This window comes from Dendrobates tinctorius, unplaced genomic scaffold, assembly GCF_039654945.1.
Source record: "Dendrobates tinctorius isolate UK_male_01 unplaced genomic scaffold, ASM3965494v1 ptg000183l, whole genome shotgun sequence".
NCBI classification, from domain to species: Eukaryota; Metazoa; Chordata; class Amphibia; order Anura; family Dendrobatidae; genus Dendrobates; species Dendrobates tinctorius.
In genome coordinates, this window is record NW_027361850.1 from 10,230,549 (window position 1) to 10,245,610 (window position 15,062).

The following is a 15,062-nucleotide window of genomic DNA, read 5'->3' on the forward strand; positions in this document are numbered from 1 at the left end:
ATCGCATGGATCCTAGTAAGGTGCAGGCCATTCTCGAGTGGGTTCAACCGTGTGATTTGAAGGGTCTGCAACGTTTCCTTGGGTTCGCTAATTATTATCGGAAATTTATAAGGGGGTTCTCACAGGTGGTTAAACCCCTCACAGACATGACTCAAAAGGGGGCCGATATCAAGAATTGGTCTACCGCAGCGGTAGCGGCATTTCAGTTTTTGAAAAAATGTTTCATGTCGGCCCCGGTTCTTATCCAACCGGACCCCTCTGAACCATTTATTGTTGAGGTAGATGCCTCAGAGGTGGGGGTGGGGGCGGTATTGTCCCAGGGACCCGCCACTTTGACCAATTTAAGACCTTGCGCCTTTTTCTCAAAGAAGTTCTCTCCGGCAGAGAGAAACTATGATGTGGGGAATCGGGAACTTCTGGCCGTAAAATTGGCTTTTGCAGAATGGAGGCATTTTTTGGAGGGGGCTGTCCATCCTATAACGGTAATCACAGACCACAAAAACCTAGCTTACATTGAGTCTGCTAAAAGGTTGACTCCCAGACAGGCTAGATGGTCACTTTTTTTTTCTCGATTTAACTTCTCGATCACTTTCTGACCAGGATCCAAGAATATCAGAGCGGATGCGTTGTCACGCAGTCTAGATCCGGTGTCCCCCCCCGGAACCTCCATCCTCCATTCTTCAGCCTGGGGTGGTGGTGGCAGAGGTTTCTAATGTGTTGGAACGAGAGATTCGAGAAGCCCAGGCTCTTGCACCTTCAGCTAAGCCGGTGGATAAACTTTATGTGCCAGCTCAGTTTCGTCTCAAGGTCCTCCAGGAGTTCCATGACTCAGTTCTGGGTGGACATCCAGGGATCTCAGCGACCCGGAAGGCCATTGCTAGAATGTTCTGGTGGTCTTCTTTAGCCTCTGATGTTGGGGAGTATGTGTCTGCGTGTGAGGTTTGTGCCCGTGCGAAAACTCCCCATAACCGGCCGGCCGGGGAATTGGTACCACTGCCAATTCCTGAGAGACCATGGACTCATCTGTCCATGGATTTCATCACCAACCTTCCCGCTTCCAAGGGTAATACCGTGGTCTGGGTCGTAGTGGACAGGTTTAGTAAGCAGGCACATTTTGTACCTTTGGCAGCTCTACCTAATGCGGAAACATTGTCCAGATTGTTTGTGGAGCATGTGGTGCGGTTGCATGGGGTACCCCTGAATGTGGTGTCTGATAGGGGAGTGCAATTTGTGTCCAGATTTTGGAGAGCTTTTTGTAGGAGGTTGGGTATTAGTCTGTCCTTTTCATCCGCCTACCATCCAGAGACTAATGGGCAGACTGAGCGGACCAATCAGTCTCTGGAGCAAATTCTGCGTTGTTTGACCTCAGCCCGACAGGATGATTGGTGTTCTGTGTTACCATTGGCTGAGTTTGCTTTTAACAACCGCACTAACCAGTCTACGGGTACATCTCCTTTTTTTTGCAATTATGGGTTTCATCCTCATTTTGGAGAATTTTCCCGCTTGAATTCTGGGTGTCCTGGGGCGGACGAGTCGATCCAGCGGTTGGGGGAGGTATGGCGGGAGGTCCAGAATAACATTACGAAGGCCCAGGACAAATTTAAATTTTTTGCGGACAAAAAACGATCCGTGGGTCCAGTGTTTCAGGTCGGAGATAAGGTATGGTTATCCACCAAAAATATAAGGCTCAAGGTCCCCTCTGCGAAGCTTGGACCCAAGTTTATAGGTCCCTATGTAATTACCGAAGCAGTTAACCCGGTGGCTTTTCGGTTGAGTCTTCCGCCATCTCTAAGGATCCCAATGTTTTCCATAAGGCCCTTTTGAAACCTGTGAGGTCCAGTGGGGAAGGATCATCATCTTCCCCGACACCGGTCCTGGTAGATGGGCAGGCTGAGTACGAGGTGGAACGAATTGTCGACTCCAGGTTGGTCCGTCGCGCCCTTCAGTATTTGATACATTGGAAGGGCTACGGTCCTGAGGAACGCTCGTGGGTTCCTGCTCGATCAGTTCATGCGGATCGGTTGATCCGAGCCTTTCACGCCAAGTACCCTGAGAGACCTGGGGGTCCGGTGGCCCCCCATTGAGAGGAGGGTACTGTCATGATCCAGGACGGGATTTCGCTTTGACCCGTCCTGGTTAGACTATGGGTTAATTGTGCTGCCTCTCTCTGGCAGCAGGAGGCTATTTAGTGTTCACTGGACCTGGGTCCGGTGTCAGTTATACTCCTGCCCTCGGCTGAGTTAAGTGACCTCTTGTATACGTGTGCCTTGTGCCTGATATCTTGCTTGTTTGTTCGGTTGTGATCTGGTTCTGTCCCTGTTACGAGTTCTGCCTGACCCTCTTGTACTGCGCTACCTCTCGTGTATGACTCTCTGCTTGTGACCCGACTTCTCTCTGCTCGTCCCCTTGGTACCACGTCGCCCTCTTGTGTATGACCCTTGGCTCTGTCTGACTACCCGTCTGTTCATCTCTCCTGTACCTCGTTCGCCCATACTGTGTGTGACCTCTGTTTTGCCTGACTCTGAGTTGTTGTATGGTGTCCTGTCCTATCTGAATACAGGACGCTAAGCCCCGCCCCCTTGCAGTCACATGACCATAGGTCCCGTGCACATTATTCAGTTTTAGTGTCCGCAGGTCCTATGCATCTTTACTTTCCAGCACTGACTGGATCCTGACACTATTAGCCTGAAGCACGCATGGTCACCTCTGCTGCACACTCCACAGGTATCTTTTAGCACTGCTTCTGTTCTCAGGACACGCGCACTGGCTCTATGAGCAAGTGCAGTGCGGTGTCTCTGACAGTTACTACACAATTTCTGCAGTACTCAAGGTTCCTAAGAGCACAGTGGCCTCCATAATCCTTAAATGGAAGAAGTTTGGGACCACCAGAAGTCTTCCTAGAACTGGCCGTCCGTGGGAGAAGAGCCTTGTGTGAGAGGTAAATGAGAACCCCAAGATCACTGTGGCTGAACTCCACAGATGCAGTAGGGAGATGGGAGAAAGTTCCACAAAGTCAACTATCACTGAAGCCCTCCAGCAGTCGGGCCTTTATGGAAGAGTGGCCTGATGGAAGCCTCTCCTCAGTGCAAGACATATGAAAGCTTGCATAGAGTTTGCTTAAAAACACATGACGGACTCCCAGACTATGAGAAATAAGATTCTCTGGTCTGTTGAGATGAAGATAGAACTTTTTGGTGAGAATTCTAAGCGGTATATGTGGAGAAAACCAGGCACTGCTCATCACCTGCCCAATACAATCCCAACAGTGAAACATGGTGGTGTCAGCATAATGCTATGGGGGTGTTTTTCAGCTGCAGGGACAGGAAGACTGGTTGCAATTGAAGGAAACATGAATGCGGCCAAGTACAGAGATATCCTGGATGAAAACCTCTTCCAGAGTACTCTGGACCTCGGACTTGGCCGAAGGTTCACCTTCCAACAAGACAATGACCCTAAACACACAGCTGAAATAACAAAGGAGTGGCTTCAGATCACCTCTGTGACCATTCTTGACTGGCCCAGACAGAGCCCTGATCTAAACTCAATTGAGTCTCCCTGGAGAGACCTGAGAATGGCTGTCCACCAACGTTCACAATCCAACCTGACGGAACTGGAGAGGATCTGCAAGGAAGAATGGCAGAGGATCCCCAAATCCAGGTGTGAAAAACTTGTTGCATCATTCCCAAGAAGACTCATGGCTGAACTAGCTCAAAAGGTTGCTTCTACTCAATTCTGAGCAAAGGGTCTGAATACTTATGATCATGTGATATTTCAGTTTTTCTTTTTTAATAAAGTTGCAAAAATTTTTACATTTCTGTTTTTTTCAGTCAAGATGGATACAGAGTGTACATTAAAGGACAAAAAAAATGAACCTTTTTGAATTTACCAAATGATTGCAATGAAGCAAGAAGTGAAAAATATAAAGGGGTCTGAATGCTTTCCGTACCCACTGTATAATGAGTGATCATTAGGGTGTCGACAAAACCCAAGAATGGGTCATGTGCAGGTTCTATTTGCCCGATGTCACAGAGAAATCCTAATGTATTGGAAGTCCTGTACCATTTGCCAGTTAACCGCTCCCACCGCAGGGCAAGACAGAAACACAGTGGAAACTTCAGATTTGCTGGTTAAGCCAGAAGTAGACATTGAAGCCATCACAATAGCCAGAGGCTTTTGAAGGCTCAATAACAGCAATGTCGGGAATTGCAGCAGAACCGGAACCTGTTCTACGATTTGCTGGGGTGTATAGATGTCATAGAACACAAGGTTCTAACAGAACCCCATAGGAGGGTGAATTCAAAGCCCTACCAAATTCCAGTGGCCAGCTGAGAACTGATCTCTAAGGAAGTGAAGCAGATGCTGAACAAAGTCTCCAAGTTCGACGCACATGCAATGACTTGTATCGATGAGTTGATTGAGAGACAAAACCACCTTTAATCTATCAAAGGGATATTGGCAAATCCCCATGTCACAAGTAGCCAAGGAAAGACTGCTTTCTCTATGCCCAATGGGTGCTTCCAATATGTCCGTATACTATTCGAGCTGCAGTTTGCTCCTGCCACTTTCCAGAGGGCCATGGACTGGCTCCTCGCACCCCATAAGAATAATGTAACAGCATATCTGGACGATATTCTAATCTTCAGCCTGGATTGAGGAAGTCAGATGAGAAAGATCCAGGTGGTAGAAAGAAATGTGCCATAGGGAAAGAAAAGGCTTATTCCAAACTTTGCCATGATGGCCGCACCCCTACTTTAAAGGGCCAAAATCAGTGATGGCCAAATGGATGTCGGAGATTGCCTTTCAAGAACTGAAAGTAGCTCTGTATAAGCAGCTGGTCTTGATTGCCCCCAACTTTAAGAAGAAATTTGTACTCCAAAGGGATGCCTCAAAAGTTGGATTAGGAGCGGTCCTTTCTTAGGAATGCACAGAGAGGAGCATCCTGGTTATTACCCGAGTAGGAAATTGTTGGCATGTGAGAAAAATTATTCCATCGTAGAAAAGGAATACTTAGCCATAAAGTGGACGGTGGACATATTGCGATACTATCTTTAGTGCAAACATTTAAATTAGTGTCAGACCATGTCCACTCAGGTGGATGAGGGAGAAAAAGGGGAAAAATGCTTAGGTTACCCGAAAGGTTTCTTGCCCTGCAGGATTTATGCTTCCATGTGGAACATAGAGCCAAGAGTTGCATAGTAACACCTCAACCCTCTCTAGAATCCCTTGACTAGTGGTAGAAGGTGCAAAGCCCAAGGTTTTAGGTAGAGGAGGAGGTATTTAAGGTGGCTGTTTGACACCTAGAAATCAACCTGGAGAAATGTTTTAGTACATATAGGACTAAAAGGTATAATCGTTGTGATGAACTCACACCTTGCCATCCCGCCTGATGTCACTATTACATCGCAGGGCTCACTTGATACTGTTTCCCCACTTGCACCAATGTGATGTTCCGTACCACCTGGAACTCGTAAGGTCAGCATGGCACAGCTTTACACATACACCCTCTGTCCACACAGGCCCAGGGAGGAACGGGGAGTGAAAATGTGGCCCACACAGCTGTTGAGGTGGCATCACACTTGCTCACAACCCTGAGAAGCCTCTTTCACTAGCACCAGTGAAACAGAGCCTTGCCAGCCCGGTAGGCCTGGCATCTGTTCCTCGTTAGATATAAGCCCGGTCTGTCAATGGGATTATATCAAGCCAGAAATCAGCCCCAAACACAAACAAAAAGCACAGAATGACAAATGTGCAGAAATACCTTGCAGTAAGTCATATGACAGTAGTCAGCAAGTGTTGATAAAAGTTAACAAATACAGGGTATTTAGTCGATACGTTTTTTTTGCAAAAAAATGTATGCCAAGCTGCTCCACCTTGTCAAGGTAACCCGTATTGAAACAGTCCCTATCTAATGTATTTAAAACCTGAACATATGAACAGTGTCTAAATGAGCAAGATTAAGACAGGCGCTTTCTAGTATGGGCACGTGGTGTAAGACAGCTCCTTATGTGCATGTCACACAAGAGAGGGGTGGGAACTCTCAAAACATGCATAAGCACGAAAAAAAAACGTATCAACTAAATACCCTGTATTTGTTACCTTTTATGAGCACTTGCTGACTACTGTCATATGTCTTACTGCAAGGTATTTCTGCACATTTGTCATTCTGTGCTTTTTGTTTGTGTTTCGGTCAGTGGGTGGTGTGAACATTGTCCAACAGACTTGTTCATATTTGTGCATGTCACAAGTGTTTTTAATCCAGAAATCAGCCCCAGTAGCATGTGAAGTTAAAACTGAGAACATGGCTGTGTGGATTCGTGGGTTGAGATAAAAGAGCAGTCTAAGGTTAAATTATATATTTAATCACCTTAAGGTCACACTAGACAATACAATACATACACAATGGTTATACATATACAATAGTCAGATATGCAAATACAGGTGAAGTACAAAAGATATAAGCAGATGAATCATGTCAGGATACCCACACTTCCTGCACTCCCTCCCCCCCAACCCCTCAGTCCAAATACACCTTGGCATTGGGCAGCGCTGGTTTGACTTCTCCTATCCCGAAGACTGTGAGGGTCTTTCTGGGTACCAAATACTGTGGGGACACCAGCTCAGGTGGCACAAGGGTCATCTCAGCGCTGTTTTTTTGCAGTCCCATGGTGACGGCCTGGCCTATGGTGATGGGCTGAAGGTTATCAAGGACCTCCCAACACCCATACCCACACACAAAACAGTGGCCGGTTTCTGGGACGCGGACTGGCCCTTCTGACTCTGGGAACATTTGGCTTTGCTTTAACCCCTTGACGACCGCTGACGTACTATTGCGTCAGCGGTCAGTATCCCCCTCTTTGAGGTGGGCTCCGGTGGTGAGCCCACCTCAAAGCCGCGACATGTCAGTTGTTTTCAACAGCTGACATGTGCCCGCAATAGGCGCAAGCAGAATTGCAATCCGCCCACGCCTATTAACTAGTTAGATCCCGCTGTCAAACGCTGACAGCGGGCTTTAACTAGAGCTTCCGGCCGCGTAGCCGGAAATGAGCGCATCACCGACCCCGTCACATGATCGGGGGTCAGCGATGTTTTGCCATAACAACCTGGGGTCTCCTAGAAACCTCTATGATTGTTGATGAGGCGCTCATAACTATGCTGTAATTCTGCTACATATAGGCGATCTGCTCATCGTCTATATGTAGCAGAGCCGATCGAGTTGTGAATGCTTCCAGCCTCCCATGGAGGCTATTGAAGCATGCCAAAATTAAAAAAAAATGTTTTAAAAAATATATAAAAGTTTAAATCATCCCAATTTCGCCCCATTCAAAATAAAACAATAAAAAAACATCACACATACACATATTAGGTATCGTCGTATTCAGAATTGCCCGATCTATCAATAAAAAAAGGATTATCCTGATCGCTAAACGGCATAGCGGGAAAAAATATCGAAATACCAGAATTATGTTTTTTAGTCGCCGCGACATGCATTAAAATGCAATAACGGGCGATCAAAATATTGTATCTGCACATAAACGGTATCCTTAAAAACTACAGCTCGGCACGCAAAGAATAAGCCCTCACCCAACACCAGATCATGAAAAATGGAGACGCTACAGGTATCAGAAAATGGCGCAACATTTTTTACTTTTTTTTTTTTTTTACAAACTTTGGAATTTTTTTTCACCACTTAGATAAAAAAGAACCTAGACATGTTTGGTGTCTATGAACTCATAATGACCTAGAGAATCATAATGGCAGGCCAGTTTTAGCATTTACTGAACCTAGCAAAAAAGGAAAACAAAAAGCAAGTGTGGGATTGCACTTTTTTGCAATTTCACCGCACTTATAATTTTTTTCCCATTTTCGAGTACACAACATGGTAAAACCAATGGTGTCGTTCAAAAGTACAACTCGTCCCACAAAAAATAAGCCCTAGCATGGCCATATTGATGGAAAAATAAAAAAGTTATGGCTCTGGGAAGAAGGGGAGCAAAAAAACAAAAACGCAAAACCGAAAAAGCTCCGGTCATTAAAGTGTCCCGGCTGTTTGCTGAGATGGCATAGTCGGAGTTCCTCCACCTACTTTGAGAGGGAAGCATGGGCTTGCGTTTTTTGGCAGGGACAGCAGTCACCATGTTTGTCTTACTACCTTTCCAGCCATCATTTTTCATGGCCTCTGGAGTCCTGTTGTTGGAGTACTTGTCAGCAAGTGTTGCTATTGCAGAGGTCCCTTTGGCTTCCAGTCAAGGAGATACTGTTGTAGGTCCTCCGGGCAGTTCCACAAAAATTGCTCTGTTGTGATGAACTCCTGCAGCTGCTGGACAGTGGTGAGCTCCAATCCCTTGGTCCATTGGTCGGCAGCTCACAGTAGCGCCTGTATGTGATCGGCTCAGCTGTCTGCAGGACCCGCTGCATGCTCCAGAGCTTCTACCGGTAAGGGCCCTGTTACATTTAGCGATGTACCAGCGATCCCAACCACGATATCACTCGGTCAGGATCGCTGGTGCATCGCTAAATGGTCGCTAGTGAGCTGCCAAACAGGCAGATCTCACTAGCAATGCAGCAGTGGTCGGCGGTCGTTACTTACCATCAGACGCAGTGATGATGTCTTCTTCCGCCTGTGTCCATGGGCCGCTCGTCGGCGCCAGCAGGAAGCCGACGATGAGAAATGGACCAGGCCGATCTCGCGAGATCAGCGATAGCCAGCAGGGGAGCTGGTTGGAGGTGAGTATCACATGTAGCGATATTGCTAGTGATAGCGCTGTTGCGTCACAAAATCGATATTGCTATGTGTAAAGGGCCCGTAAGTCTCAGAGGTCAAGTTATACTGCAAGCCCTACCAGCCCAGTAGGACTGTCACAAGTTCCTCATTAGATATAAGGGCCCTTTCACACATAGCGACTCACCAGCGATCCCGACAACGATATCAACTTGTCAGGATCGCTGGTGTGTAGCTACATGATCGCTGGTGAGCTGTCAAACAGGCAGCTTCACCAGCGATAAGCACCAGCGACGCCGAGTGGGCATGTCACTGTGTACGTGTAGGGAAGGTGACCTGACGGACGGACGGACTAGTCAGAGTGAAGAAAGAAAGGTTTGCACAGTGTAGGTAGGAGACAGTGATTACAGTGGGGAAACAACTAGGAAAGTGTAGTGGACGTGCAGTACCTTGGGATGACCATTAGATGGCAGGGTGGAGTGTGAGCAAAGGACTTTACAGCAGCTTAGGGCTTTAGAAACCGTTGGTCATGGGGGGCGTGGTGACAGTTAGTGACAGTTTCAAGGAACCGGGGAAGTTATAAATACTGAGGGAGGGTTCCAGAAGGTTCCAGTCCCCAGGGGGAGCCCAGGTGACAGGAGGACTTCGCCAGTCTGTGTGCCCTGAGGAGAATCCGACCAAGGGGACTGAGGAGAGGGAAACGTCAGGGGGTGGTCCTGACAGAAAGATACCGCAGAAGAGACGAGGCAGTGAGTGCCGTATACCGTATTTGACACGACGACTGACCAGTGAAAGCGCTGTTGGTTTTTGGGCCTAGGGCGGCCACAGTAGCGGACCTGGCAGGAGCGTCGAACAAGTGAAGGAGGGACAGTACGCATATGTACCTCCCTATTGTATAAGTACGGTGTGCAAACGGCTCTGGAAACGGAGGGCCGATAAGTGAAGAAACGTGCGGTGTGCTGCGGAGGCCGTCAGGCGGACGGCAAGCAAAGAAATAAACTTGGACCTGTTGCACCCAGAATCTGCCTCATCGTGTCTCTGTTATCATCGCTGCGCGGTACAAAAGTAGGACCACCCCCCCCCCCAGCTCGGCACCCCACCACCGACACTACATTTGGCGTAGTCGGCAGGATCACCGCCGCTAATACATCATCTTCTGCAGCAGACCTGCCTCAAGTAATGGAAAAGGACTTGGACTATGCTGCATGGATTATAAACACCTGTGGATTACAAATGACTTACCTGTGGAATATGAATTGGGAGCGCTGTGTCGGATCTGTGTGGCCAGCAGAGGTCCGGGTGTTTGCAGTTGTTCAGAATGGACTGGGACCCCCTCCAACGTACCCCAAAAAGAAGCAGTATGTGCCTGGAGATCGACGCTTCCCTATATTGGACCCTGACAGGTGGGTGGAGAGGCCTGCCGACACCCCACCTCACAGAGGGAGTGGCACAAAAGAAAAACTTGGCTGCGGCTGTCTGACGCCATTCGAGTGCTGCCCAACCAACGGTATGAGATGCTGCGGGTGTCGGGGCATTGGCCGCCTAGAGTGGCAATGGCGGCGAGAGATGGAGCTGCACCAGAAGTCATCTTCAGATTTACGGGCAGGCAGCGGGATGCTGAGCCGGGGAGCGGAGCCTGAGGGGAGTCAGCGAGAACGGCTGCCACCAATACCAGCAGAGGACTTCTCAGCGGAGCCCCCGAGTCCAGAGGGAAGGCCCGCAGGACAGTGGAGCAAGGAACGGAGGCTGCGGGGGAAACTGCGTGATGATGGAACGGAGGCCGCAGCGCCAGGGAAGGTGAGAGTACCCCCGGCCCTACCAGTGCCTCCGCAAGCGGCCCCCACCATTCTGCTGCAGCACGCGGCCCCCTGCGCACCGGAAGGCCTAGTTACCACGGGCCCCGTGGTGTATGCAGAGCTGAGCGAGGTCCCCGCTCATGTCCCCGAACTACCCCGCCCGGAGTCACCAGTGCAGAGCTCACCCAAAGAAGATGCTGCTGCGCTTTCCCTGCTAATAGCAGCTGCATTGTTGAAATCGGCCGTTACTCCGACTCCGTTGGAAGTAGTGGATGCGGCCTGTCCTGAGGCCGCGGTTATGCCGCTGCTGGAGTCGGCTGCGACCGATTTAGCGGGCCCTGTGATTCCAGCCCCCGAGGACCCGGTTCTCCCCATTTGCCACCTGACCCCAGCGGCTGCTGGGCCGCAGAAATCTTCGGCCGTTTCTGTCTTGCGGTCTTTTTCAGCGGAGTCCCGCCCACCGGACTCCAGGGCCCGTGCTGTTCCCTCCGTGTGGGAAGCGGAGGTGATCAGGAAGAAAAAGGCCCGGGAGCAGGAAGTGTGGAACCTGCTCCACACTCAAGGAGAGGCCGTCATGGAAAAGAAGAGGACTTGAATGGACACCCTCAGTATCCCCGTGGAGCCCTCACCTCTGTCCATTGAGAGTGGTATAGACTGTCAGGAGTTCGATGCACCGTTGTGCAGATTATAAGGACAGTTGCATTTAGAAAAAAGTTTTGTTGTTGTTTAACTGATGCAACTATTTTCTCTCTCTTTCTTTCTTCTTTCTATGTTCTTTATATACGAAAATATGTTTACCTGACAGAACGGGGATACGGAAAAGTGGAGGAGTGTCCAGGTCCAAGGAAGGGGGGGAGGAAGAAAGAGGAAATGCAATGTTATGTTATATTTTGGTTTTAAAAGCAAGAGAAAATGAAAAAAAAAAAAATTTATAAAAAAATGGGGTACTTGTGCTATTATAAAGTTGTATGATGTATAATATGCAAAGTAAAATACAACAGGTCCGGGTTAGGGGAAGGTCTGCGGGACCAAAGGAAAGTGTGAGATCCGGTAGGGATCTAAGAGTTGAGGTCTGGGAGACCGGGACGCCGACCATGACATGTAATTGAAAGAAGGAAAATGAATGGGAAGATGTGAGAAAGACAGCCGTCCTAGGTCAGGTCCCCCGACACCACGGACACCCCTGAAGAAGGAAAGGCGGGCGCCGGCAATGATCTGGTAGGTGAGTGGCCTCGATCATGGCGTACCGGATAGTGAAAGGTAACAGTAGGGGAGAGTAGGGGAAAGATACACGCCGTAGAGAGAATACGGGTGTACCTTGCCCAATTTGAAAGACGTTGTCATGTGGCGTGCGCGCTGGTGAGTAGCAGTAGGCTGCTCAGAGCATAGTGCTCCCAGTGTGGTTCGGCCCCCGCAGATAGTGGGTTTGGCTCAACTTCTGGTCCGACAACAGAATGTAGGTGTAGATTCAGAACGACGAAGGCAGGGATGACGATTGTCGAGGACGACAATGGACAAAGGAAGGGGGAGTGTAGGGAAGGTGACCGGACGGACGGACTAGTCAGAGTGAAGAAAGAAAGGTTTGCACAGTGTAGGTAGGAGACAGTGATTACAGTGGGGAAACAACTAGAAAAGTGTAGTGGACGTGCAGTACCTTGGGATGACCATTAGATGGCAGGGTGGAGTGTGAGCAAAGGACTTTACAGCAGCTTAGGGCTTTAGAAACCGTTGGTCATGGGGGGCGTGGTGACAGTTAGTGACAGTTTCAAGGAACCGGGGAAGTTATAAATACTGAGGAAGGGTTCCAGAAGGTTCCAGTCCCCAGGGGGAGCCCAGGTGACAGGAGGACTTCGCCAGTCTGTGTGCCCTGAGGAGAATCCGACCAAGGGGACTGAGGAGAGGGAAACATCAGGGGGTGGTCCTGACAGAAAGATACCGCAGAAGAGACGAGGCAGTGAGTGCCGTATACCGTATTTGACACGACGACTGACCAGTGAAAGCGCTGTTGGTTTTTGGGCCTAGGGCGGCCACAGTGGCGGACCTGGCAGGAGCGTCGAATAAGTGAAGGAGGGACAGTACGCATATGTACCTCCCTATTGTATAAGTACGGTGTGCAAACGGCTCTGGAAACGGAGGGCCGATAAGTGAAGAAACGTGCGGTGTGGTGCGGAGGCCGTCAGGCGGACGGCAAGCAAAGAAATAAACTTGGACCTGTTGCACCCAGAATCTGCCTCATCGTGTCTCTGTTATCATCGCTGCGCGGTACAAAAGTAGGACCACCCCCCCCCCCAGCTCGGCACCCCACCACCGACACTACATACGTTAGTTACCAGCGCGCTGATGCAGGGAGCTGGTAACTAGGGTACACATCGGGTTTCTAACCAGCGCGCGTCACTTAGAAACCCGATGTGTACCTTGGTTACCAGCTCCCTGCGTCAGCGCGCTGGTAACTAAGGTACACATCGGGTTTCTAAGCACCGTGCGCTGCTTAAAAACCCTGCGTTTACCTTAGTTACCAGCGCGCTGATCGCTGGTCTCCTGCCTGTCATACGCAGCGATGCGTGCTGGCCAGCGGGAGACCAGCGATCAAAAAAAATGTCCTGGCCATTTCAAGACAATCAGCGATAACCGGCAGGTGGGCCGGTCGCTGGTCAGTGTCACACACAGCGATCTCGCTGGTGAGATCGCTGTTGCGTCACAAAACTTGTGACTCAGCAGAGAGATTGCTATGTGTGATGGGGGCTTAAGCCTGGTCCATTAACGAGATTACATTGGGCCAAAAACAAGCCCCGGTAGCATGTGAAGTAAAAACCGAGAACCTGGACGTGTGGATTTGTGGATCATGATAAGAGCAGCCCAAGGTTAAATTATATATTTAATCGCCTTTAAGGCACACTAGACAATACACTTTATACACAGTGGTTATACATGTACAATGGTCATATATGCAAATACAGGTGAAGTATAAGAGATACAAGCAGATGAATCTTTTCAGTTACCAGTTTGATCTTCAATCATGTGTGCTGGGCCTCATGGGGACATGAGGCTGCCAGCTGGTTCCAGTTCCTTCCAGCACATTGCTTGATGTACCCCCCCTTAGAAGTGAACAGCAAGCATGACGGAGAGAGAGCACATGGCCTTGCACAAGCTTTTAATCCCTTGGTTAGTTAAGGACACAGAAGCTGGACTCTAAGTCAGGCAGGTTAACCAACACTATTGTATGGACTTGTATTTGAGTTTTCTGTCATGTGGTTTGAGGATTGAAATAAACCAAAATAGAAACGGTTCATGTGATACCTCAGATAGCTACAAAGTGAGTAGCATTGTGATATATAAATATATATATATATATTTTTTTAACATTTTTTGACTGTTTGGCTTCTACAGCCTCTGTGTATCACTATATATATATAGCTGAATGCAGAATGAGCATATTGTAAGTCTGAGAGATTACTGATGATAATTTGTATCTCTTTTAATTCTTCTGAACTTCTCTACTGGTTTATGACATCAAATTTCAGCTTTGTTTCCAAACAGCATAATGAACAAAATACACTCACTGGATCCTGTGTTGCCATAGTATGAGCTGAATGTTCTGGCGTATTAGTATTTGCCATGGGTGTAGTACCTAAAAAAATAATGAAAACATATGCTAAATAGATTAGAGCTGTTCTGTTTCCATAAGAAGTCATTTAGAGTATTAATAGTATTTGGTACAAAGTGATTCTCTATAGTTAAATATTCTTTATATTATGTTTTTCTTAAAGAGCATCTGTCAGTAAGATCAACCCTCAAAAGCCGTTTGTATAGGTTATAGGAAGCTGAATAAAATGATGCTTTGATATCTGTGATCCCATGTCTTATTCCAGAGAAATCCACATTTTCTTATATATAAATGAGTTGCTTCATCTACAGTATAAGCTGAACGTTGATTTCCCTGAGAATCTGTGTCTACAGATGTAGATCAGGAGAGCTGAATATCATTCATTACGTCTCTAACTAGTAAATCCTAACTCGTCTTCTCCAGTAAATCCTCATGCAGATCTGTATCCTGCCCATAGATCTTAAAGGTAATAACACTTGAACAAAAACATTATTAATCTGGAGATATGGGGCTAATCTGCAGGTAAAGCGTCCTGAACCTGCCTGGTGCCCGTACTTGGAGCCCTGCTGCCAGGAGGAAATGAACTTTCCTCCTACCGGAAGTGTTTGGGATCCAGTCATGGAGTTGAAGGTGGCAGTGGCGTGGGTTCAGTCACTGCTCAGTGTATAGAGAATGGTGTCTGTAACCGCGACCCCGGCACTGCCTGAAATCCAGCCCTAATGCTGACAGAGCTGTCAATCAGTGCCGGGACCACGGTTACAGCCCCCTTCTCTACATAGAATGGTCACTTAACCTACGCCGGCGTCATCTCGATGACTGGAACCTGAATGCTGCCGGAGGAATAAAGCTAATTTCCTCAGAGGGCTCCAAGTGCGAGCGTCAGGAAGGTTTAGAACGCTATTAACCTGCAGTGAAATCCCATATCTGCAGGTCAATAGTGTTT

General features: G+C 48.3%; 1 protein-coding gene across 1 annotated transcript in view; it reads right to left on the minus strand.

The window, feature by feature from the left end:
- Positions 1-15,062, minus strand: part of LOC141055076 (uncharacterized) — a 256,490-nt gene that overhangs the window by 55,183 nt on the left and 186,245 nt on the right. The window contains exon 4 of the mRNA XM_073552036.1: positions 14,076-14,143. Coding sequence (XP_073408137.1) covers positions 14,076-14,143 — 68 coding nt within the window. The remainder of the gene's footprint in view (positions 1-14,075; positions 14,144-15,062) is intronic.